General features: G+C 36.1%; 2 protein-coding genes and 1 long non-coding RNA gene across 4 annotated transcripts; all 3 read right to left on the bottom strand.

Moving 5' to 3' along the window:
- Nucleotides 1-2,450: 2,450 nt before the first annotated feature.
- LOC130052753 (mucin-2-like) lies at nt 2,451-12,372 on the bottom strand. Of its 2 annotated transcripts, XM_056158642.1 has the most exons (7): nt 11,964-12,306; nt 10,171-10,218; nt 9,605-9,961; nt 6,386-7,894; nt 5,843-5,918; nt 5,562-5,606; nt 3,828-3,967 (listed from the first exon to the last, which is right to left on the bottom strand). In XM_056158642.1, exons 1-6 carry the CDS (start codon nt 12,025-12,027, stop codon nt 5,567-5,569), a joined length of 2,094 nt encoding a protein of 697 aa, XP_056014617.1. In that variant the 5' UTR covers nt 12,028-12,306; the 3' UTR covers nt 3,828-3,967; nt 5,562-5,566. The 2 variants fall into 2 exon arrangements, with proteins under 2 accessions (XP_056014616.1, XP_056014617.1); XM_056158641.1 differs by lacking the exon at nt 5,562-5,606 and having other exon boundaries at nt 2,451-3,967; nt 11,964-12,372.
- A 434-nt stretch (nt 12,373-12,806) lies between these two features.
- LOC125676299 (uncharacterized) lies at nt 12,807-21,186 on the bottom strand. The gene is made up of 6 exons (XM_048914184.2): nt 21,013-21,186; nt 18,735-18,767; nt 18,302-18,628; nt 17,059-17,331; nt 13,900-13,981; nt 12,807-13,721 (listed from the first exon to the last, which is right to left on the bottom strand). Exons 1-6 carry the CDS (start codon nt 21,077-21,079, stop codon nt 13,262-13,264), a joined length of 1,242 nt encoding a protein of 413 aa, XP_048770141.2. The 5' UTR covers nt 21,080-21,186; the 3' UTR covers nt 12,807-13,261.
- Nucleotides 21,187-21,446: 260 nt separating this feature from the next.
- On the bottom strand, nt 21,447-25,077 carry LOC125674084 (uncharacterized). Its single transcript, XR_008801136.1, has 2 exons — nt 24,565-25,077; nt 21,447-22,109 (listed from the first exon to the last, which is right to left on the bottom strand). It is a non-coding gene; the product is annotated as an uncharacterized LOC125674084 (long non-coding RNA).
- Nucleotides 25,078-25,451: the final 374 nt, after the last annotated feature.

Here is a 25,451-nt window from a genome sequence, read left to right as displayed (position 1 = left end):
ATGACCCCGAAAGGACAGACTGACGGGCAGTCAGCCAGCCGGACAGACGCACGGACAGCGCCATAACATAATAAGTCCCGTCTAATGACGGGTGTATATGAAAAAAGGATTTACGTTTGTTCTAATGAAGGATCATTCCCTCTTCCAACGGGGAAAAATCACGAAAAGACCAAAATATGGTTGGGTCATTTAAAAATCTTCCCAAGAACCACTGGGCCTGAAAAGTGGAAATTTACATGAAAGCTTCCTTGCATAGTGCAGATTCAGGTTTGTTAAAATCATGGCTCCCGGGGGTAGGATGAGGCCACAATATGGGATTTAAGGTTTACGTGCAAATATATAGGGAACATCTTTAAACAATCTTCTTCTCAAGAACCACTGGACTGGAAAAGTAGAAATTTACATGAAAGCTTCCTGACATCGAGTAGATTCACGTTTGTTGAATTCATGGCCCCTGGGGATAGGTTGCAGCCACAATAAGGAATCAAAGCTTTACATGTGTTATCAAGAACCATTTGGTCAGAAAGTAGAAATTTACATGAAAGCTTCCTGACATAGAGAAGATTTAGGTTTGTTCAAATCATGATTCCGGGGGTAGGTGTAGCCACAATAGCGGATAACAGTTTTAGATATAGAGATATATAGGGATTTAAGAAAAAAGATTGATTGGTTGTTTTGATGTTTTCCGCCACACTCAACAATTTTTCAGTTATCTGGTGGCACCCAGTTTTTGTTGGTGGACGAGCGAATTCAGATACAATGTACCCGGGAAGAGACCACCGACCTTCCGACAGTAAACTGGGAAACTTTCTCACTTACCGGCGCGAGCGGGATTCGAACCTGCGCCGACCAGAAGTGAGAGGCCGTGTGATTTTGAGAGCGATGCTCTAACCACTCGGCCACGGACAAAAAATACCCATTCAATATTTCCTGATTGTGACCGTGAACTCAAAGTTTAGACTACTTTTAGGAAAACATAATCTATTATATATATCTGTAACTATTTTAGGTAGGGCTTTCATACTTTGTATATAGATTCTTTATGACAAGGCTTTGTGACACAATGGTGTTTGATTTTTTGGTATTGGGGTTTTACCTATTTTTAAAAGAAAACTGGCCTATTTAATATCTCCTGAACTACTTTCATCCTTTTTATATAGATTCTGTATGGTAAGACCATACTATTCTGTGAAGTTGGAACTTGCGACCTTGACCTTGGAGTTGAACCTACTTTTGACAAATCTGACCTACTTCAATATTTTCTGAACTATTTTAGGTATAACTTTCATATTTTGTATATAGATTATTCCATTTCACATTATGACCTTTGACCTATTCCATGTTACAAAACCTTGTGATACCATAGTCGTGTTTGACCTTGTGACCTTGACCTACTTTTTGAAAACATGACCTTATCAATATCGCTTGTAATATTCAAGATAAAGCTTTCATATTTTGTATATAGAATTCATACGGCAAGATCTTTCAATTCATACCATGACGTATGACACTGTGACCTTTGTCATTACCAGAACAGTAAGGTCATGTTAGTCACATTGGTGTTGATGCATATCCATGTTATATGGGAATTCATTTTCAGTTATGTCGAGATGCTTTGGGGCTAAGTTGAGGCCACAATATGGAGTCAAAAGTTTTCATTGGAATACATAATTCTTTTAAAAATCAGAACTGCTAAACAATGACAGGACCAAGGCAACTCAGGTGAGTGATGTGGTCCATGGGCCTCTTGTTTATGTGGTTTTTGACATTGTACATACTTAAGTTTCTTGAATACTAATGTACAATCAATACTGGTGCATAGCAACTAGTGCACAGCGAATACTAATGTGTAGTGAATACATGTACCTGTGTACAATGCATGCTGAAACTTTGATAAACGATCTCTGAGACAACAAATAACTATATAAAACACAGCTATAAAGTGTGGTTAGTTGATCAAAGGTAGCCTTGGTATGGGCATAGAACATGTCTGCTGATACTGTTGTAATTTCGTGTATTAATTTCAAATCTAATATTTATAATTTCAATTCGCATCAGGACTTTTTTTGCCTGTAATATACAAATGTAAGTTTTTCCTAAATTAATCATAATGAGATCAAGAAGGCGTGGCTACATTTTATCCACCACGTGAAATATTGCCACAATTAGTGCGATTTTTGTTGCCTATTATTTTTCTCACGTTTTCATGACAATATCATGGAACCCATCTAATTATGACCGCGATGGTGGGGCAAACACAGCCTATCAATGACAGGGCAGTTTATCGTTCGACTTCGGATCTGGAAAGGACTATCTGCAGCAATACTGTACCAGCTGTTGATCAAATTTGGGAGTAGTGATGATTTATGGGTGTAGGTCAAGATACATCACTAGCATTTGTTTGACACGTGCATGTAGAAAATAAATAAAATAAGTAAAATCAGCCAATCTAAACTTCCTCATATCCTTTTTATTTTCTAAATAAGATGAATGATCAATAAATTTCACATTCAACACTTCCTCCCGTGTTCCAATAAAACAAACTAGATCAGAATATACAGAATACAATCCGTCAACTAACATGGACACCGCAAGACATCAAAAACACTAAGTGACGAAAAGAAATAAAATTGGTGATTTTAGGGGTACTGCGTATTTGCATAGAACTGTATGTATAGGCCCGTAGTAGATGTCACTCCGCTCCTTCTCTGGACCCGATGTAAATCTTTTCGAGTGTTATGCATTGCGTTTAAAAGAACAAGATGCTTTCAAAAGTTTCGCAACATTTGAAAAACCTAAATTTAGATTTTAATAAAAAAAACCTCTAAATGCGAAAACCTCGGTATATACTGAAGGTTGATCAGGACGGAATGAATGGTGAAGTTAGAAACACGAAAAAATGTAGTTGCATAGGTATATACTCGTGTCATACATTAGTATATGATATTAATAGACATCCTCATGTTATACACAAGGATATCTCTAATGTTATAATGGATATACTCGCGTCATACACAAACCGATCTCTAATACATGTATTATAATGGATATACTCGCGTCATACACAAACCGATCAATGGATATGCTCGCGTTATACACAAACCAATATCTAATATTATAATGGATATACTCGTGTCATACACAAACCGAATTCTAATGTCATAAATCATTTCACAAATTCACATGTAAAAATACAGACTGGTTTTGAATACATACTAGCATGCATAATGACAAACAATAAGTTATACGTACTTTCATAGAAAATTGAACATCTATTCAACATTATGGTAATTATGTACACTGACTACTTGGACTTTTTCCAAGAATTTTTTTTTTGATTGAAAACTACAAAGGCCTTTAGAGAAACGTGTCATGCAGATTTGAGATAAAGGAAATTTTGTATTACACAACAAAATGTCAAGAGAGTAATTGTATCATAGTTCCACACTTAGACGACCCCCTGAAACAGTCTATATTTAAAGTGATCTAATGCATGTAATAGGAATCTCACTGATCCATCGTCCATGACAAATGTATGGGCGGCTTTATCAGGTGAATACTCAGTTCCGAAGATATATTTCATACAAATAACTTCCATTTTGAAAGATTTAAAGCGATTCTTGTTACATTTATATTCACTCATACGCGACATCTAGTGGTCAGGATTACGTATTGCAGATAAATGGATATTTGGCACAGGGACTAGATCTAAAGTAAATGTATTCGTCATAAATGAGTCCAAGTCTCGCCATCCACTTTAACTGGTTCCGACTCTTTTTCCGGAGTTAAATCTTCCATACTTTCGCTTCTGTCTTTTTCCTGCATCATGGAGTCTGTGTCTGCGTCTTTCTCGCTGACGCTGTTGGAGTACCAGAAATCCTCGTACGTCGGGTTGTCGTAAGATGCCTTGTCATTTATCTGTCTCTCGGTCATTCCAATAAGTGTCTCCCCACCCCTGCTGCCACGCCTACAGTAAAAATTTACATACATATTTTATAAGTTTCATCAGTCGACAAATAACAATTATTATGTTAAATTTTGTACATCCTACTTAATATACAGATCATTCTGTTGGAGTTGTGAGTTGACAGAAATGCTCAAGGCTTCACGCAATACAGACATGTTTCTATGAGGATGAAGATCATTTGATTGTTATTTAATTTCGTTTATGACGTTTAAATGATAAAAGGCAAGTTGTTGAATGCGACCTTGCAGTGTATTCTAGAAAGCCACATGTACATATAGTTGGTGAATTAGTTGACAAGAAACTAAGATTTATCTGAGAAATATAAGATGAAATTAAAAGTGGTTCTGATACAAATATCGGTTAACTGATTATCATAATACAAACTGCTTTCAGTAAGGAGTTATTTCTGTAATTGTGCATGGGTATATTGGAAGTTAATTGATTATAGAATTTTCTGTGACCAAACCCCATTTCATTTCTGCAATTAGGAATTCCTGAACAAAACAGATGATGTGATGTTACGTAAGTGGGCAGTCGCGACATATCCTATTTGTGTAGAGAATGTTTATGGAATCGTTTTGTGGTTTGATGCATGTTGTGGGTCACACATTAACAGAGGGTCTCAGTCTGTAAGACTTTTAGAGGTTTGTGTTGTTTGAAACAAAACATAGAAGAAAGTTAAAGCTTTTTTTTTATCAGGTGAAAAACTTTTTTTTGTTGTTTAACAAACAAAAGATGTGCTTCAATCTTTGAGGTACATGTAATACAATTGTTTTTACTATGAAACCCTAAAAAAACAATGCAACATTTATTTCGCACTTAAATTTACCAGGTTGTATGGAAATGAAAACTAGTTGCGGAGTCTGAAACAAAAGATGGAATATAATTTCATTGAATCTGAGATTCTTAAGCAATGGATTAATGTGCACAGAGGGGTTTCTCTATAGGTGATTTTCAGATACATGAAATATATCAGATGATGTTAACGCGCATGATATGGCAACATCAACGATACATTATTATCTACTTTCAAAAACACACCTCAAAACGAAAGGACTACATGTATATATGATAAGAGCTTAATTTGGCGTCTTAAAATAACTTCCGATTTTAAAAAAAAAGGATGTTTATCTTATTTTCATGAAATTTTCTGATCACTCAACATTTTTAAGCAATCCTTGGACGTTGCGTCAAATTTTCAAACCTTTTCTGAATTTTCAAAGTTTTGGTGAAAATAAGCATATTTTTCTTTTTTCTTTCCACAGCCATAGCTGCTAAATTATAGGATATGATGAGGTACTGGTAGTAATGATTATCGTGATTTTAGCACAAACAATTTTAAAGTATGAAATATGCTTGTTTGAAATCTCTCCGATTTCCATCCCGACGTTTTTTGGGGAGCCAAATCATGCCTATATCATATACATGTATACTTGTTTTAGTAGAAAATGGATTTAAGATATCATCTATAATAAACTCCATCTAAACACAGACAAACATGTTGCACCCTCGGATATTATAACAAGCAGCGTGCGGTGATTTTCGAGGGCACTCATTTAAAAAAACAACCCTGTACCCAATGAACGCAGTTTACCGTATTCAAGCGGAAGTGTTGTATCCACCGCTATTTCGTTGTCTTCTATATTAGTAAAATCAACATTGAATAAAATGTAATTATTTTGAAATGAAACAAGTCTTATCTTATAAAAGAAAAATCATTTTCGCAAGAGATATAGAAATGTAAATAAGTGCAAAATAAAGAATCTGAAGATGTGTGACCCACAACCATCTTCGTTACTTTCTGAATGAGAAATCGACAGGATGTTTAACTTTATATAAAAATAAACCATTAGAATTGCCTCTGTTTAGACTTACCTGATACACACGAGGACTGCAACAATGATTATGAGTAGGACAACACCGCCTACAGCCACAGGAATTACAATTGATACTGAAAATAGAAAGCCCTCTTTAGCTATTTCCTTACAATTTGGCAGCAGGTAACACATTTAACATAGGTAGTGTATGTTCTTTCGCCAAATACCCGCCAAGAGAAGTGAAAATCAAGAGTCTTTTGGATATAACCTTAACAACAAGGGTCCAGTGCCATCGTGTGGTAGGCATTGATACGACAAAATCCTAGTTTGCTACGGCCCTGAACGCCGTGTATAATGTCAAATCTTTGGCGTTTCACATAAACGCTGTGACGTCTTTACATGATTGAAATTTTTTCGAATGAGACGTAAAACGACAAACAAATAAACAACAAATAACTATAAATGAAGACCATCTTAGCAATGAAAGTTTACCAGATAGCTTTTCATGTGAACATGTACGCCATCTTCAATCAATGATTCAAACGCCTCACTTTAGTTTTAGCGATGTAATTATACAAACTTTGAAACGAAAGGCACTTACATGGTATGTTGTCTGTCTTTTGGGCAGGTTTTCCTTCACTTGAACTTTGTGTTGTTGTCATATCTGGGCTTGATGATGTCTCAGATGACATGTTTTCAACCGTCCCAGTTGTTGCTGATGGTGACGATGTAGTTGTAGAAATCGTGCTGATCATGGTAGATGTTGTACTCGATGTCTCTGTAGGTTTAGCTGTTGTTGTGATCGTTGTTGAAGGCGGTTGAGTTGTGTCTGTGGTATAGGGTGTTATTTTTGTTGATGACATTGGTGTAGTTAATTCGATTGTCGTCGTCGTTTCTGCGAATTGACTTGTTGTTTCAGGAGAATGAGTACTTGTAGTTTCTTGTATAGCCATTGTTGAAGCAGAAGACGCCATACTCTGTGTGGTTGATGGGTTTTCTGTCGTATGTCCATCTATTTCAGTGGTAGGTATAGTGTTTGAAGTCTTTGTAAATGTTGACGATGTTTCATCCTCTATTGTTGGAGTTGAACTGGATGCAGTTGAACTGAATGAGGTTGAACTGGAACGGGTTGAGCTGGTTGTTTCAGATGATGATTGTGTGGAAGAAGCTAACGTTGTAATAGTTTCTTCACTATCCGTACTCAATATAGATTTCGTTGTTGGATGAACTGTTCTGAATTCTGTTGTTGTCTGATTTTCAATGGTTGTAGATGTATCAGCTGTTGTTGACTTTAATTTGGGGGGTGATGTAGTGGTAGGCTTTAATTGTGTTGTGCTTGGAGTTGATGAATGTGAAGTAGTTGCTTTCATGATAATTTCTGTTGTAGATGTTGATGGTGTCGTTGTTGTTGTTGATGATAAGGAATTTGGAGTTGATGTACTAGGCATGACATTAGATGGAACAGTTGATTTTGTCTGTTTTACAGTCGTGGTCGACATGGTTGTTGGAGAAGTTGTTGTTATTCTTTCTGTCTGTGGAACTTGCGATGTTGATATGTCCGTGGATACTGAGGAAGTAGTTGCTGTTGAAATAGATTTCGTTGATGACTGTGATTTGGTTGATATGTTTGATGTTGAAAGAGATGTTGATGGTTGTGTTGTTGTGGTGGATGTCGAAGATGATGTTGTCTGTATTGGTTTGGTGGATGTTGATGCTGATGTTGATGTTGATGCTGTCGTTAGCTCTGCTGTGTGGGGCGATGTAGCTGCTGTTGAAGGAGATGATGTTGGTTGTGTTGTTGTGGTGAATGTTGAGGCTGGTGTTGAAGATGATGCTGTTGTTGGCTGTATCGTTGTTGGTGATGTAGCTGATGTTGAAGGAGATGCTGTGGTTGGTTGTGTTGTTGAGGCGGATGTTGAGGCTGGTATTGAAGGATATGCTGTCGTTGGCTCTGTTCGTGTGGGTGATGTAGCTGATGTTGAAGGAGATGCTGTGGTTGGTTGTGTTGGAAACGGTGTTGTTGGTTTCAGTGTAGTTGGTGGTTGTGTTGGAAAGGGGATCTCTTCTCCCGGAACAAAACACTGTACCTGAAGCTGCACACCACCGTCATCTGCAGAAAGTTTGGAAAATTGTCATATTAAGCTAGAAAAAATAACTAAATACAATAATAAGACATAAGAATCGATCAGACGTCGGTCCATGTGTCAGCATGTATGCGTTTCCTATGCATCGACATAATATCATTTCCAACATCTCAAATCCAGTGATACTAGGCAAAGCAATTGTAACTGTCATAATGTTCGGGCATTTTCTGAATTTTCAGCGAAGCACACATTCTACATAAACGAAGCACTAGCAAACAAAACGTTAACCAATGGGGGTTAAAAAATCATATTTTCTATGTTTAAAAACTAATATGTTATGAAAAGTTTACAGTTGGGAAGCACTGTAGGGCAGTACGAATATTTAAAGGAATTAGTGAACCTTCCTTCTGTGAAGGTTCTGACGGGGATATTGATGTGGGCCCTTCAGGAGACAATTTCTACTATCACAAAAACAATATCACTAATTTGTAAAAATCAATGGTTTCAACAGGATAGAGCAACTCCATCACAGGTAAAGATGCAGCTGTCATTGTGATTGACGGAAGGTATTTAACTTGTCAAGATTTCGTCTAATCAAACTGGCTTGTTTCCAACTTTCTGCAACATATTATACAGGATTGTTTTTCATCTTATGAACTCAGAAAAACCCCAGTCAATTGGCTCGACTCTAATATCGTAGCTTCTAACTTTATAAATACATGTTAAGCTGCAAGTAATATACATTTTGTATTGCTTATGGGATTTATGAGATTGATCACTGTTCGTTATTTTCACATTTCATGTGTCAGGTATTATCTTTTGACATTGAATGAGAACATGCCAGATATTCTTCCAACATATTGGTACATACATGTATATGTCTGCAGATGATTTTGTAAATTGAAAGCTTTTTTACTTTTACGTTCAGTCGTTGTAAAAGTTTCCCTCAAAAGCAAGACGTGCATGCCCTTCTCTGAATTTTAAAGTATTATTTGTCTTAGCTATCTACAGAGCAGAACAGATTTCCTAAAAACTAGGTTCAAACATCCTGTAGAAATCGAGTCAATTTGACTTAGGCGCAACATTTTGTAAAGAAACGTATGACCTCCATACTCATAGAAAGAATACATGTATCATTGCATGAGTTTGCATATACTTACTACGGACACTACAATTGATCTCACAATGATAATCAGACAAACATACTTTTCTTTACTATAGATTGGTGATTGAATAAGAATAACACAATCTTCAAAGTTAAACACTTGCGGGTCATTTGAATGCATAGGAGTCGTTTCGGCGATTTATATCTCTGACGTCACGATGTAAACAGTGAGAGTAAAAAAAAGCAAGAGCACGTCACAGTAAGATGCACGAGGCTATATCGGGACAGTGTCCGACTCTAGCTTTGATTTATTGTGTAAACTTTCCGGGTTCAGATTTTGAAACAGAGTTTTAGACACTATATGTCGTTATACTTTTAAAGATAATTAAAACAAAATATGCACAGAGTGAAGTATGGTATTCTTTGTCAAACGCCATATAGATTTTCTTTATTTAGAATTTAAACAGAAAATGCAGAATTTTGATTATGATCACAATATCAATGCTATGCGTTAAATACATCGACCAAATCGCAGACTAAACCCTCTTCGAAAGTCAATGTACATGCATATTTGATTCACCAACCTATCTTGAGTATCGTATATCATACATGTACATATATGAAAAAATACCTGATTGCAAACCAACGCAGTATCTATCCTCATAAGGTGGAAATTCCTTTACGTAGGTAATGTTACTTAGGGTGTTATTTTTAAGCAGAATAGATCCGCCCAGATAGCAAGTATTCCGGAGCACCCCAGAACCGGTATTGCTGCCTACTACAATGTCCACTCTACTTCCGCATCCGTTGTAACCCGGTTGTATAGCATTCTGATGTAGAACGTACAAATAGGCGTCCACTTTAGTCGTCATGGGAGTAAGGTAACACGTGCATGAGCGATCGTCCTCTCCCATCCTCTCATTAGAGTTCATTACATCGATCACCACATAACTACCCGTGGCAGAAGATGCACTGCACATGGTGGCAACTGGATTTAGAAACAAAGGATTAGCGTCATTAATGCCGACACAATATCGAAAAATTACGACTTTTATTATGTAATATTGAGCAATTTAAATAACAGTATGCATTGTAATGGAAGAAAGCTTCCTATGTATTTAAAAACTGCAAACAATTTTAGGAATACATTCTTCACAATAAACAATAAAAAGGTAAATGTCCAAAACGTAGACTTACCCGGAAGTGTTGAGGAAACCTGCGCACAATACGAGTTTGCAACAGCACCTACAGAAAATGTACACTTAAAAATAATCACGTGGTATGTATATGCATAAAGGACCCCTCTTTTGGGGGATGTTTCATACAATCTCCAGTTGAGAATGTATGTTTAAGAAGATAGTTGGAGTGTCCATCCTATTCTAAGGGCATAACATTTAATAAAAATAGACAAAGCCTGTATTTTGATCGATTCCAGAGAAGACCAGCCACCAACACCTCCCCATGCCTCTTGGATCCGCGCTTGAATATAAAAGAATACTCAATATGACTGAGGTGAGCAACTGATTGACTTTCCATGAATAAAATAAGCAAAATTATATATATCTAACTAATGAATGTAATTACAGGCACAAGGTAAAGGATTCTTTTGATGACATCTTTAAGTCCTGGAAGTAATTTTTCAAGAATGAAAAACGACGTTTATAAATCCGTAATTCAGAGTAAGCGTTATACACATGTATTTTTGTCAACAGGAAACTGATAAAGCTCATAAATACATTGACCATGGGTTTCCTCTTATCCAGCACTGTAATATAAGACACGATGTGAATCTTCCAATAACACAAGTTCTATAAAACAAGTTTGGAGAAATGATCAACCACGCTGTTTAGAAAAGGATAATACATGTATCATCATTCGCCCATACCCTTTCCTGTTTTATTCTTTGGTTGTTTATATAAAATAAAAACTAGATGCCCTCATAAGACAGCACAATGTATATACCCGCACGCTAGTGTCTGCCTTTAAATATACCCTATATATATATATATATATATATATATATATATATATATATATATATATATCATTGCTGCTTATTTCAAGATGCATTGAATTTTCTGTTGGGCAGGTGCCTTGGGGTCATCAAAAATCCTATTTCGTATATCTATCAAAATTAATTGAGTATTCTGATGGGCAAGTGCCCTGAGGTCATCATAACCCCAATCATGAGATTCCAACCCTTAAAGCAAATATATTCTTGTTGCATATACATGTAACCCAATTCACTGAACACCAGGTTTTTTGTTCGTCGTTTTTTTTTTTATCGCATTTGCCCATCAAGGTGAAAAAAAAAAATTCCGAAAACTAATTTACACATCTAAAGGACACCACCAATCATCTCCTAAAAGATGAGTTCTGGGAACTTGGTTTTTCTGTAGAAAAACGTCGTTTTTCCACCCCCAGTTTGCTCCCAGGTTGAAAATGAAAATTTTGAAACCTTATTGTACACCTATAGGACACCAAAAGATGATTTGGCTAATGCGTAAAATGTAAGAGAAATTTTTTTTATAGAAAAACTTTTTTACTCCCATTTTGCCCCAGGATAAAAAACCTTACTGCACATCTACAGGACACCACATATCATATTCCAAAAAGATTTATTGGTTACTGCCGAAATAAGAGCTAGGAGTTTGAGGAAGAGGAAAGTGTGACAGAGGGACGTACAGACCAGGGTAACAACAATATACTCGAATGTTCTTTAGAAAGTGCACGTAAAATATCATTCACAGTCACCGCATCTCACCCCTCTCCATATTGTATATTGTCAGATATGCAGCTAATTTAGATCAAAGTTTGAGGTGTGTTTTAAACTTCTTTAAAGAAGTTCAAAATCCATCGACGTGCAAACCGGTTATTTCTATACATACGTATTGATTTGTACCAATTGTTTAAAAAATCAATGATTTAACTTACAGCCTTTCCCGTTGTAATGGAACAAGTTTATTGGCTACACGTGGATTAATTCTTACCTTTTCCAAAGCACAAGAAAACGAGAACATAAAATAACATCCTGCACGTGATATAGAAGTACATCAGAATTTACAGATTGAAGTATTCCATGACGGAGAAATGAATAGTCCTGTGAGCAAGGTGTACACCGTGTAACTATCCCATTTCCATTTTTTTTTCATTCAAGAACTCTGTTGTTATATATTTGTTTCGTATTTGATTTCAGAATGAAAACCGTGGATTATTTAAATAGCTAGTCTTGGTTCGTTGCAAAAGACAAGAGTCCCGCAAAACAATGTGCGTCAAATAAACCTTTTCATCGACAAGAAGCTGCACATTCATTTAAGTCATCGATCGGAACAATGACACAATCGGTCAGATCGGAATTTGCCAGCCCAAACGCGCGCGTAGCCTTATTTCATGGTTGTCGACTTAACATACATTTAAATATTTAAACGTCCCAAAAAATTAAATAAAACTACGATTAACCTTGTTTAGGAGAAACCAGAGATTAATCATGAATGAGATTAACGGCATTATGTAGGTGTGTTGTATGCAGCCCGTTTATTTAATTTGTATCCGTACTAATGTCCTTAACAATGACGACGTAATGTCAGTCCACGGAAAACTAGTTTGTACTAGCAATGGGTAGCGTACAAAAATAATCATTCGTTCTATTTAACTATAGAGCGCAAAATTTTGATTTTGCTGGATTGAGGTGAATACTGATTTGACACCTAAAAATTTTGGTATCCATCTCTTCCGAATAATTCATTTTTTACAATGCAATATTTTGTCTTTTCGAGAGAAAACCGACAATATCCACTGCGAATGTGCCAAGTTCATAATGAAATACATGCGATATAGAATTTTATTAAAACAGTATAGTATAACAAACAAATTATTAAAGATAAGAAAAGTATGATATCATGCATGTACAATAATACAATAACGATGTTTATAATATTTAGATTAATCATAATATATTGTTCATTCTCCAGGAATGATTAACAACGACAAAAACAATAACAACAATAAGTCATTCATGTATATGTATCATGATATTAATTTACATAACTAGCATATTGCATGGGAATAAAATAATTTCGATCTCAGGGAAAACAAGTGCTTAATATTTTATCTGTATATATGCGGTGTGTTTTTTTCTCCATACTATACTTACTTTTCCTTACGACAAATTTGTGCCGTTGAACACTTGCATAAATGATGTAAGGAAATATTATTCAAAGATCTATATACAAAACTAGAAAAAAAATTCAAAGATAAAATCTAATTTTCAAAACTATTTTTTTTTTATTTAGAGCTCTGTCCGTATATCATCGTATCTAATCTGCACGTCGTCTTGCATTCTGGGAAGGTTTTCTACAGTAATTATTGTTTTGGATCCGCCTCCTAAATGTATTTCTGTGAAGTAACTCTCATCGGCTTCAGATTTTCTCCAGTCAAGTGTATTTTTACTTTTGTTTCGCGTTGTTACGTCAGTAGATTCATCACTTTCGTTTTCTTTCTCTTTCGCTTTCGGGTCAGGTGCCAATATCATAATGTTTTTGTTACTGGATGATTTGCGGAGATTGACACGTGATGCTATGGGCGTGGCGCTGGTTACTTTCACATTGACTGCAGCTGTTCTAGATTTCTCATCTTTATGCAAATCTTCTGTACTTCTCTCTTTTAATCCATCCCCCTCATCTATCACGATATCTTCATTTGAACATGGATCTTTCATCGATTTGCTAAGGAAGCTATGGAAAACGCGTCTGTAAAAACAGAATAAAAACATGAAGTGTAGATTTGATGATGAAATATTAATATGGCATTGGGTAAACGATGCGTCAGGAGATGATTTCAATTTTCTATTAAAATATCCTGTAACCTGCTGATAATATCAAACATATATACATATCTTCGTTTATGATAGATATTTATTTAATTCACCTTCTCCACAGCAAAATAAGGATCGCTATGAGACCAACGAGTACCACTGGAACAGCAATGGCCAATGGGATAATGACATCATCTGTCAAAAAACAAAGTTTGATCAAATTCATCACAAAGTTACTCACAAAAATATGTTTAAAAAAGAAAACATGAATGGCCTTTTTAGTAAACAGCGAGATGGTGATAAATGTTGCTCCTTGATACATATTTTTAGGTCTAAATTATTTCGTTTTATCATAACTGTACATGTGCATGCTTAACGTACATGGGGTACATGTGCATAGATGTGTTACAGGGACAATCCTTGATTTAATATGTACGACGTTGTTTTACTTAACATATTGTATTTATTTCGCTACATTCGTGTATCGTTGTCTACATCTCCGTGACAAGCTTATATTATGTGAATTTTCAAACAAAAATTATTGCCCATATAATTTTAGTACTGTATCAAGATATATTTATGCTTTGGTGTGTGTTTGTGTTTATTTTATTCATCTGACTTTTTTGTTGTTGGTCTAAATATAAATTTCATCTATCGAATGGAATGGTATGCACGTTGCGTTTTGAAGAGCTGAGTATTTACTGTGTTACATGAACTCATAAAACAAACTGGTTGCTTCATCCTTTACAGAGAATAGGCCTGGAGGTTATAAAACGTTCACCATACTCATACTCAAACTCAGCCATGTTTGTTTTGAATACAACTCTGAGCAAACTCCAAAGCATACTCGAAAAATCTTGAGCATGTTCTCCATTTGAGTATGGGTTTGATTTCATAAACGTTTTATAACCTTCACTTTTGAGTATGAGTACGATTTAGAGCACGGAGTTTGAGTATGAAAACGTGCTTTAAAAAGTTTTATAACCCCCAGGCCTGGTTACTTGTATTTATTAAGTGAACTTGCAAACTTCCGTTACTTGTACACGGAACTCGCGAGAGACCTCATGGGAATGGTTTATTCATCTAATTTAACAGGTTTCTGATAGATTTCGTATCTACAACTGCTGGGAAAATTTACAGGCACTGCATTTTGTTTATGTTGCCAAATTAAAGCCATGTATCACGTAGATCGCTTAGCGCTATTCAGTACTATCAGTGCTTTGATTCTATCTTGGGGAAGTAAGTATGTCGTAAAAGTGTGATAGTTGTGTACGAAACGAGCGCCACCTGACCTTTATTATGTCTTAAGATGTGCCTTAGGCATCAGTGAATGGTTTTGAATGTTTTCCAGGCAAGCGGAGTCTAGGACCACGTGATCTCGTTCCTCATTTTCATTGCTTCCCCGGGTCGGATCCAACAAAATTTCAAAGAGGATTGCGCTCTAAGTTTGTACCTTTACCGCCCCAAAAGGGGATTAAAGTGGGAGATTGAAAATCCCTAAATAGCAAACACATCTAAAGAGGGGGATATAAAACATATTCACGAAGAGATAAATAAGAGAATAGAAAATATATAACATAATATAGTGTATACATAAAATATATACACGATATCACTGGGGGAAAAATAAACACATATTTATATATATATCTATATATTACTTATTTGAGTTATAATGCTGCAAATATAAAAGATGTAATAGAACCACAGCTTCCGACAGAGACAGGCAGCTAATTCCATAAATTTGTGGAAGATAAGTTAAAAGACCGTTCATGATATTCAGTTCGAACTTTTGGTAAATATAAAATGTCACTATCGCTACTTCTTGTTGTTCTAGAACTAAATGGACTGATAAAACTAAAAACGTTCACGTATTTTGTCTTCATGTTTTTAAGAACCTTGACATCCTCCTTCGGACGAGACCCCGTGTCACAGCAGGTGTGACACGATAAAGATATCCTTGTTCAAAGACCTTAAGCGCCGAGCATAGGCCTAACTGTTGCAGCCCTTCACCGGCAATGGTGGTGTCTCAATATGAGTAAAAGATTCTCGAGAGGGACGTTAATCAATATACAATCAATCAATTAATCGTTGTGAAATTTTCAAGCCCTTGACAACATGCAGAGCTCTGAGCTCTCTGGTTGTAGAACATTCAAAGTAGCGGTCCCAGAGTGTTACATGAAAACGGAATAGTGGAGAGTTCAGCCTAAAGGAGCGATGTTAGACATGGGAGGGGTGTTCCTTTCGTGTAGTGTGAGTCCGGGATATTCCCACAGGACATGTTTAACATGGTGGAATCTGGAGGATATTTCTCTTATCTACGTCGTAGATTTAAACCATTTCTTTTTAAATCCAGGGCGATGAACGAGGTGGCAAGAGGAGAAGGGTACGGGTGTGGGGAGTACGCCCCTCCCTCCCATATCAAAACAATATTTTAAAAATTTTAATATTGGTCATGAATTTAGAACAGTAATGTATGACAAGGCTTTAATATCTACAGGAGAATATTACTTGAATCATTGTGACAAGAATCAATGTATTTGACCTTTTGTATTTGTACATCAATACATTTGACCTTTTGTATTTGTACATGTAGGTCATCTAATCAAATCATTCAAATACAACTGGAGCAGCAGTTTTCTCAGACATGATCATTATATTCTTAATCAACTTTCTCATCAGCATTTATCTAGAAAGATCATTCACTTATTTTAGACGTGTAGAATGAACCATAACACTCTTGTTTATTTTCTTTCAAACGATGACATTCGAATTAACAGTAAGCGATATAGGTCCATTGCAACTTCTTGTTTTCTGTTCTATTTTAGATTTCGGCCCAGTGGAGCTTCGGTTTAGTAGGTGGTCACCATTGGGGGGAGCATAAATGCACAGGTTCAAATACATTTCCCAGGGGAGTGGGTTCCACCTCCAATCAAATCTTTCCAAGGGGTCCAGCCAATATTAGGGACTAACACTTAGTATTTTACAACTGGAAGTGCATGAAAATAGGCAAAAATATCTACTTTGTACTTAAAACCAATACATCTTAAAAAATATCTATTTGATAGTTTGTTTCACTAACGTCCCTTGGAGAATGTTTCACTCATACTAAGACGTCACCAGCTGTAGGTGAGGCACCATCAATTTATACCTATAGATGCTTCATGACCATAGCAGTGAGGGTTCTTTAACATTGTAGATGCAGCTCGAATTTTCTCTCCTAATATTTAGAGCTCGCTGCCCTCGCTATAAATCTACGTTACAGAGTTTACCTGATTTAGCATCATTACTATCGCCAGTATATCTGGAAATTCCGTCAGAATCTGTTGATGTAGGTAATGCACTTGTCAATGTCGATACTTCCCGCGTTGAAGCTGATGACGTAGTTGATGTACTTGTCAAAGTCGATATTTCCCGCGTCGAAACTGATGACGTAATTGGGGAAGTGGTTGATGACGTAGTTGTGGTGGTAGATGTTGTAGTCTTTCTCTCGATATATGGACAGGAGATCTGGAAGGCCGTTGTGCCAATTCCGCTATCTGATGCTGAATGGAACAATGCAGCATTTTTTAAATCATTTAAAATATTTCCATCTCCGAGATGTTCATTTTTTTTTTTACCTGAATGAGCTCTAAAGCGTGCATTGTCTGTTCATTTGATGAAACTAATAAGTGATTATTTTGAGATTTCTTATACTTTGAAATCATTATGATCCTTCGTCGTAAACCATTATGTGATGTAGACTAGAGTTGAATTTCTCAAAGATTTCCGTCAAGGGCCCGCCGAGCTCGGCTCTAGGCGGCCGCCACGACGAAATGAAAAGTATTATCACTCGGTGTAGCGATAGTAGAGGAGCGGATCACATGATCTAATTTTAATTAGATTGAAATATAATACAAACTTTTTAAATTTGTCAAGTAAAGAAAATTTTCTGTGGCTTATGTTCCGTTCAGTACGCTTTCTTACAATATTGGTAATTTTATCGAATGATAAATCATTATTAATGATAAAATCATGCCTAAATACTGAGACAATCCATACTACATTAACCGTGAAATTAACATTGTAGTGTATTTACTCATTATCGTTGTAAGTGTTTTACTACATTCAGAGCGTGTGTACGATACGCTTATATACATGTACATAAAGCATTAAGAATAATGATCTTTGTATCCTAAGATTGAGCTCATACATACGTGCGTGAAGAAAGTTCCATTCACTGTTATGTGCCAAAAACAAGAGGCCATGGACGACAACGCTCACCTGAGTCAACCTACTGCTGAACATAAAACTGTACTTCGGACGATTTTCAAAATGGATTTCCAACCTCTTTATTCCCATGAAAAATGTTTAACCCACTGAAGTCATACGGGATCATGACTTAACATATCTTTTTTTGGCACAGTGGCTCTTCGGAAGATTTAAATAATGCCACATAATTACACTATTTCTTCATTATTACCCTTTTCAAAAGGGTGTGGCACTTCATTTGAACAATTGATGAAAAGGTCCTACCTAATGATACGACGTAACAGTATGACGTATCGTAAACAGCTCCCCCTAGGTTGTGGACAGTTATGTTGATTTTGTCATCAGGTTTCACGGTAAATGTCGCCGAACCACCACACTGAAAGGAATGGATTTGGTTGCCATCGTAACTGTTCACTCGAATTACAGATCCGCAGTCAGAATGTGGTGTTCTTAATGGCACAAAATATATTGTCCCTGGAAAGCGCACGTGCACAGTGCAAACACAGGACTGGAGGTAGTAGAGACTAGCATTGTGAACATCCAGATAGATGAAGTTCGAAATATAACTGTCTGCTGAACACATGTTGGTCACTTCAGGAAAGAAAAATGACCGTTTTTGGTTAATCAATATATCATGCATTCAAGATTTAAAATTATATACTACTTATAACAAATTAAAATTACTTAGAAAACGTACCGTGCAAGTCTGTTTGTGAACATGAGCCAAGTCCTGAAAAAAGATAACTTATTTGTAGATTACAAGACGGATATTGTGTATCGGCAAAAACTGAATACAGGGAACTATTCGCTCCCGTTTATTTTAGCCCCTTTCGCCCTCGTTTTCAGTGGGCGACTCTAAGAATCTACGAAACTATTTTCTCTCTTATCTCTCTTTTAACACAACGGAGCAAACTTAACCCTGTATACAGATCCCGTTGGGATCCGGGTTAGAATAGATCATCAGTACCCCCCTTGCTTGTCGTAAGAGGCGACTGAATATGGCGCTCCGTCGGATGCGATCGCAAAAACCGAGGCCCAGTGTCACAGCAGGCCGGTAAAGATCCCTCAGCTCCCTGCTCAAAGGCCGTAAGCTCCGAGCATTGACCTAAATTTTGCAGCTCTTCATCAGCAATGGTGACGTCTTCATATGAGTTAAAAAATTTTCGAGCGGGACGTTAAACAATATAGAACCATCCAATCCCGTATGTAGTCCTTGAATGTCATGAAATATAGCGTGTTGACCATCGTTCGACCTCTTAACTACCAACATGTACAGAATAAGGTATTCTATATATATTGACAGAATTCATTTCTAAGCAGTGTTATGGTTGGTCAGTTGTTTGTTTCACGCCCCGTCGATAATTTTTCACTCATGTTGAATATTGAATTAGCTGTCATTTTGTCACCAAAATGAAGTTCAATGAAAGTTTTTTCTATATATGTTTCAGTAATAACACCAGTGAATAAGTATTTCAAACACTTTTAAACCTCAAAGCAGGCACATGAATGTGTAATTTTGGTCATTAAATAATTATTGTTTTGCAAGACAAAATTTCTTGGATCCTTATATATTTCTTTACACTAAAAGCGATTATTTAACGTAGTTTTATTTGGTTTCTCATGTTTTTGTACAAAATAAATGTTTCTATTTGTCATTAATATACATATGTATATCCCTTTGCCATTGAGAGGTTTTGAGAGAAAAAAAAATGGTTTCCATCACTTTCACAGCTAATGCCCCTTGAAGACGTCACCAGCTGTAGGTGAAGTACCACAAATTTAGACCTCAGCTGTCTAGCGCTCAGTACCATATAACAGTGAGAGTTCTTAAACGTGCAATTTGCTTGCCGCGACGCAGGACTTTCGTTTAAGGTCATTTCCGAAAGATCCGTGATTCTCACTTGTAAATGCCGAGCATTTAGAGAAGTAATCGTTACCTTTGCTTACGCTTTAGGTTTGACTCGGCCATGGTGCGTGTGGGACCGGAACTCACTACCTCACGTTTACGATGCAAACATTCTACCACTGAGCTACATGTACCACGCCCGGTGCAGTAATAGCGTAAAACCACTACAACCATACCATTTGGGTATTACCAAATAAAAATATTTGACCAATAAAATTAAAATAAACAATATTTCCCCGCCCAATTTATTTCATAACCAATTAACATTGACGTCTTAGGGAAAAGCCATGATTTGTATGATAATTTCAGATTGATTGATTGTATATTGTTTAACGTCCCTCTCGAGAATTTGTCACTCATATGGAGACGTCACCATTGCCGGTGAAGGGCTGCAAAATTTAGGTCTATGTTCGGCGCTTAAGGCCTTTGGGGGATATCTTCATCGTGCCACACCTGCTGTGGCACGGGCCCGTGGTTTATGCAGTCTCATCCGAAGGACCGCTCCATTTAGTCGCCTCTTACGACAAGCAAGGGCTATTGAGAACCTATTCTAACCCTGAACCACACGAAAAGATAATTTCAGAAAGATTGTGAAATTACAATGAATATCACGGAGAACAGTTGCAGTCAGTCATTATTTGTGAACATTCGCAAGGAAATGTGAAGGTCATCCGCCATTCTACAGATTGTACCATAATATTTTGGTTTTTTTTTTAAATTGCGAACCTTTAATTTGACATACACTGAATAGCTAAAAGCGAAAACGAAACCGTAACTTAAACCCAAACAAAAATTCAAAGATATAATTATAACTTCCGATCGAGCAATATAATTCAGTTTTAAAGAGTTTAGTTGATTTTAACTGTTTTTGGTTCGGTAATTTTTGCATAGGTTGTTTTAAAACTACTACCTCTTAAAAGTTTGATATTCAAAATCTATGAATGGAAGCCACTGCGTCTTCAGTTGGTGATTTAAATATGGACAATGATCAAATGAACTGGTCCAATTCCTAAAACAAAAGACATACACATACCAATTCATGCTTTGATAATGAAAACCTCACACTTACCTGTTATTCTCAATACACCGTTATAGATCAATAAGCAAATGAAAGATACGTGAAGAACAGAGACCATTCCGAATCACCCAGTATACCAAATACCTACATAGCTGTCCTACACTTATCCTCATACGGAAGAAATATGTGTATTATGAGAAAAACAAAAGAAACATGCCCAAATTCGTGACATCATTATCGCAAAGATCTTGAACTTAAGATCCGACACGCGATTTCGGTGTGCGTTTTTATACGAGCCTTGCCCAATGACCCAAACAGTTTATGCGATGTAATGAATGGGGTATTTATTCTGCACAAATTTAGTTTTTGTGTTTACATGTTTCAATTTGATGAATGTGCAGACGTACCATGGAGGACGCACACGGGTGGTGGCGGAAGGCACGCTTTGTTCATTATACCCCGTAACTAACTTCTGACACAGTAGAAAATGTATCAAATATTTTAATCTTTCTGGTCTGGTTAAGCATTACATAGAAAGGAAGGTAAATATACTTTGCAAAGTTTGAAAGAAATATGCAGTTTGGAAAAATCGATGTCGAATCAAAACACAATACACACAAGGAAAAAAGAGGAAAAAAAATACGATCTGCAACAATAAGATATCTAAAATACACCTGACTGTAGAAGAAAAGGTCACAGTCTCACTGTACAATGGTATAAAATACACCTGACTGTAGAAGAAAAGGTCACAGTCTCACTGTACAATGGTATATACTTAATTTATTACACGTGTTTCATTCACTTGTCTGTTGTCATTCATATAAATACGTCAAGTTCTTTAGAACACAATGGCATTATAGCAAGTGAAGCTGTATGTCTGCTATCAGATATTTCGGACATCCTCAGCATTCTCCTATGCAATGCTGATAGTCACTGCCGATTCGATTGATACACATTTGGATGCCTTTATCACTTCTTTCGCCAGAGCATTTCCGGATATTATAGCTGTGTGCGCAGTTGTTTTGACACTTTTCTAACGCCAGTCCCATAAGGCGTGGTCCAGGCCTTCCACAAGCGTCTGCCATCCCCAGCAATGTGACAAAAAGGATTGTAAGCAAAACAGCTCTGGAACATAGCAGGGAAAACATCTGAAATAAAAATATGTACATGTATTATTTGAAAACCAGTAAGACCTGCTATGCACTGATAATAATGTTTCTAATAAACCCCGTTCACATGCATCTTTTGATACACACGATATGCAAACTTTACATTAACTTTACGCAAATGTTGTACCTGGGTATATTTTAACGCATATGGACGGGGTACCGAAAGCAAAATTAGCTTTTGCATATGAGCAGATTTACTTGTGGTATGTTTTCAGACATTTGGGCGTGTAGCAAACTTTACACATTAGAAAGAGCAGCGACTCTCTGCTATGTCAGAAAGAAATAGGAACCCTATGTCAACATCATAAGGGGATGTATTTCTAACTAATATGGATAGCTCAGTCACTCCCCTGGTTACGCACTCTGTACTATATGGACGGTCTTAGTTTGTGTGTAATCGTTTGCATTTTGCAATTGAAAAATTTATATCTCTTTTTTATTAACTGTTCACATTTTTTATGTTTTTTTTTTTTTTTTGTTTTTTTTTTTTTTTTTATAAATACGCATTTACTTTATCTACGCAAATATATCAGCGTGTAAATTATCATTGTATATAGATCCACATAATCTATGATAGAGGAAATTAAACATGAATGAATGAATGAAGACACCATTCTACAGAAACTGTTTTCTTGGCTTGTGGGTTAGGGGTTCGGACTCCAGGACTGGGCCAAATCTTTTATATAGTATTCCTTGACGTTGTAAAAAAAAATTCCTCACTTCTGCTGACATTGAATATAAAATATTTACATTTCCTAGGTGTACAATGCCTTCAATATCTTTACCAATTGAAATGATAGTAATTTCTTAATGAATGTATGAATCTTGATAAATGTAGTACAGCTATTTAAATAGATAGGAATATTCCGAAAGAAATAAAAATAGAATGTATTAATTGTGAAATATGAATTTCAGTTTTGAAAATACATTAGAGTATGGACAGCAACGCTTCACGTGCACGTCAACATGCTTCTCGTGAAGCGTTTTAACGCGCTTCCTCAAGTGCGCCGCAGTTCACACCCTCATGCATTTAAAAAAAAAAAAAATTTCTTAATTGAATGCACAATTTTAAAGGCCATAGAGCTGTCTACTAAAATTTCTGGGGCAGAAGTTTGGGTGTTAGTGTTGGAACAAAACGGTTATATTGTAAATGGAATCTGTAAGTAATGTTATATAATCTTCTTTCGTGGTTTTATTGTAAAATAAAGTTTGACAGAGGATAAAGCTGTCATAAATATAGCAGAAGGTTGAGGTCTAGTTGAGGAAGGGGGGGGGGGGGTGATCACTGGTATTAAAATTATTTTCTTTTGTTTTGCTGACATTGACTGTAAACTTTTCTTAATTTTATATTCTTTAGAGGATTTATGAGATTGACGACTGTTCGTTATCTTCACTTGTTCATATACAAGTTGTAGATGTCGGTCAAAGTCAGGGTGGGGTAGGGGGTAAAAGGAGCTATAGTTGAAGTTAGTTTTGCTGGAATCTGATTTATCAGTACTAAATGTATATTTAAAGAAAGTACAAATTTGTCTAGAATATTTTTAAATTTCATATCCCCTGATGTGTAGAAGTTCTGGCCAAGGCAACCTTATCTTATTGCTTTATATGTTTTTTAGCCAAACCGAGTGAGATCTAAATTACATAATGGACCAAAGTTTTAGAACTCCCACGGTGTAGTCAAATATTTGAAGGTGGATGGGTGCAATGGGTTCAGCTGAATAGACAATGGAAATAATTCGATTAACAAAAATATTTACTCTGGGGGGGGGGGGGGGGGTAGGAAATGAATCCTCTAAGTGACTAAAATGCAACCAACTTCATCTTTTGCTGACTTTATTCTTTATTTTATTTTTTACATAGTTTGCTATCTGTGTATCATTACATCAAACTATCATATAAGTATAAATTATATGAAGTATCTTTTTGGGGTCAAATTACAAGACTTAATGCTTTACTGTGAATGATCTGGTGACCATTAAGGCCCGTGGGCCTCCTCTTCATTTTACGACTATTAACAATTATACAACGTATGTAAATGTATTATTACATGAAGTGCAAGGATGAAATTATTACTTTTAATGTGGAGGAAACTGGAGTACCCGGGAAAACACACATGTCGGAACGGACCCTCTTACAACAGTGAGGAACCAGCCAGGAGGTGTTAATGACTTATTAATAACCACATTACCCAGATCACTGCGCAGTGTCAACTTAGATAAAATAAAACTATTATTAATAAAGTTTGAAAGCGTTACCTACGTGATTAGACAGAATGACTCAAGAAATGAATTAAATTTCAGTATTCATACTTTAAAAAACCTATGAAACATGACTTGCGGTCAGGAATCCAAAAAGTTAGTAACTCGACGACAATTGTGCTAAAGAGCAGTAACTCTTATTCACTATGCGACATTTAAGACTTGGGAATACATACCTCTAAGATGGAACTGTCAGACACTGTCTTCACAATCTTGACCAGGTCGAAGGTGCTGTTGACCAGAAGCAAAGGTGACAGGGTTTGGCAATTAGTCTTGTTCACGGATCACGCCGATGAGTTGTTTTTGATTTGAGTTTTGTTTACACACGTTACATTGTACAGTCATGAATTATTGGTAAACTATGGAGCAGTGCTCAGAACTGACAAATATTTCATATCCTGAACATGATTACCTGTTGAAATTATTGTGGACATAAATTTAAAACAATTCTAAATCTCAGACATAACACTGAACAACAGATTAGATTGCTATAGATGGGTCTGTGTAATTTTTGGAAAGGACTATTTGATTTTCATAAAACTTAATATTTCAATGCTTGAAAGAGAAGAGAAAATCTTATCATATTTCATAAATAGAGTATGTACAATACAGTTTCACATGATATGTATCCAACATCAACGGCCGTTTGGAGTAAATGATACCCCCCCCCCCCAAATACACAAAACAACAACCAAAAAAAAAACAAACAAAAAAAAACCACGTATTAATTTTACGCGAACTTCGTTCGGTTTCTGTACAGTTTTTTTTTTTAAAAGCACAATGTTTTGTTTTGTTTTAAATTTTACCACAGATATATGATATGAATTTTGAACACAATGTTAAAATTTTCCCAAAGTTGCTCTCAATGCTTTCTGAAATGGAAAATGAATGACAAAATAACTATTTTTAAACTACCGAAAATGGCGGAGAAAATGTAATTTTTCTGATCTCAGGATTTTAGGGTTATAAAAGTAGTTGCATCTACCAGAGACATTCATAACACACCTAAATTGTAAGGGCATTATACATGTACCACCGCTGTAAATGTTAAAAACATTATACC

The sequence above is a fragment of the Ostrea edulis genome, chromosome 3, assembly GCF_947568905.1.
Source record: "Ostrea edulis chromosome 3, xbOstEdul1.1, whole genome shotgun sequence".
In the NCBI taxonomy this organism is placed as follows: Eukaryota; Metazoa; Mollusca; class Bivalvia; order Ostreida; family Ostreidae; genus Ostrea; species Ostrea edulis.
The sequence above is the reverse complement of the archived record's forward strand: the minus strand, read 5'-3'. Positions and strand labels throughout refer to the sequence as shown.

Excerpts from the sequence above, each read along its gene's own strand:
- LOC130052753 (XM_056158641.1), bottom strand. The coding sequence starts at position 12,027 with ATGTACTTCTATATCACGTGCAGGATGTTATTTTATGTTCTCGTTTTC. Across the intron at positions 7,895-9,604 it reads CTGCGTTGGTTTGCAATCAG|ATGACGGTGGTGTGCAGCTT; the intron begins GTATTTTTTCAT and ends AACTTTCTGCAG. Across the intron at positions 5,919-6,385 it reads AAAGACAGACAACATACCAT|TATCAATTGTAATTCCTGTG; the intron begins GTAAGTGCCTTT and ends TTCTATTTTCAG.
- LOC125676299 (XM_048914184.2), bottom strand. The coding sequence starts at position 21,079 with ATGGTCTCTGTTCTTCACGTATCTTTCATTTGCTTATTGATCTATAAC. Across the intron at positions 18,629-18,734 it reads TTCACAAACAGACTTGCACG|TGACCAACATGTGTTCAGCA; the intron begins GTACGTTTTCTA and ends TCTTTCCTGAAG. Across the intron at positions 13,722-13,899 it reads CTTATTTTGCTGTGGAGAAG|ACGCGTTTTCCATAGCTTCC; the intron begins GTGAATTAAATA and ends CTGTTTTTACAG.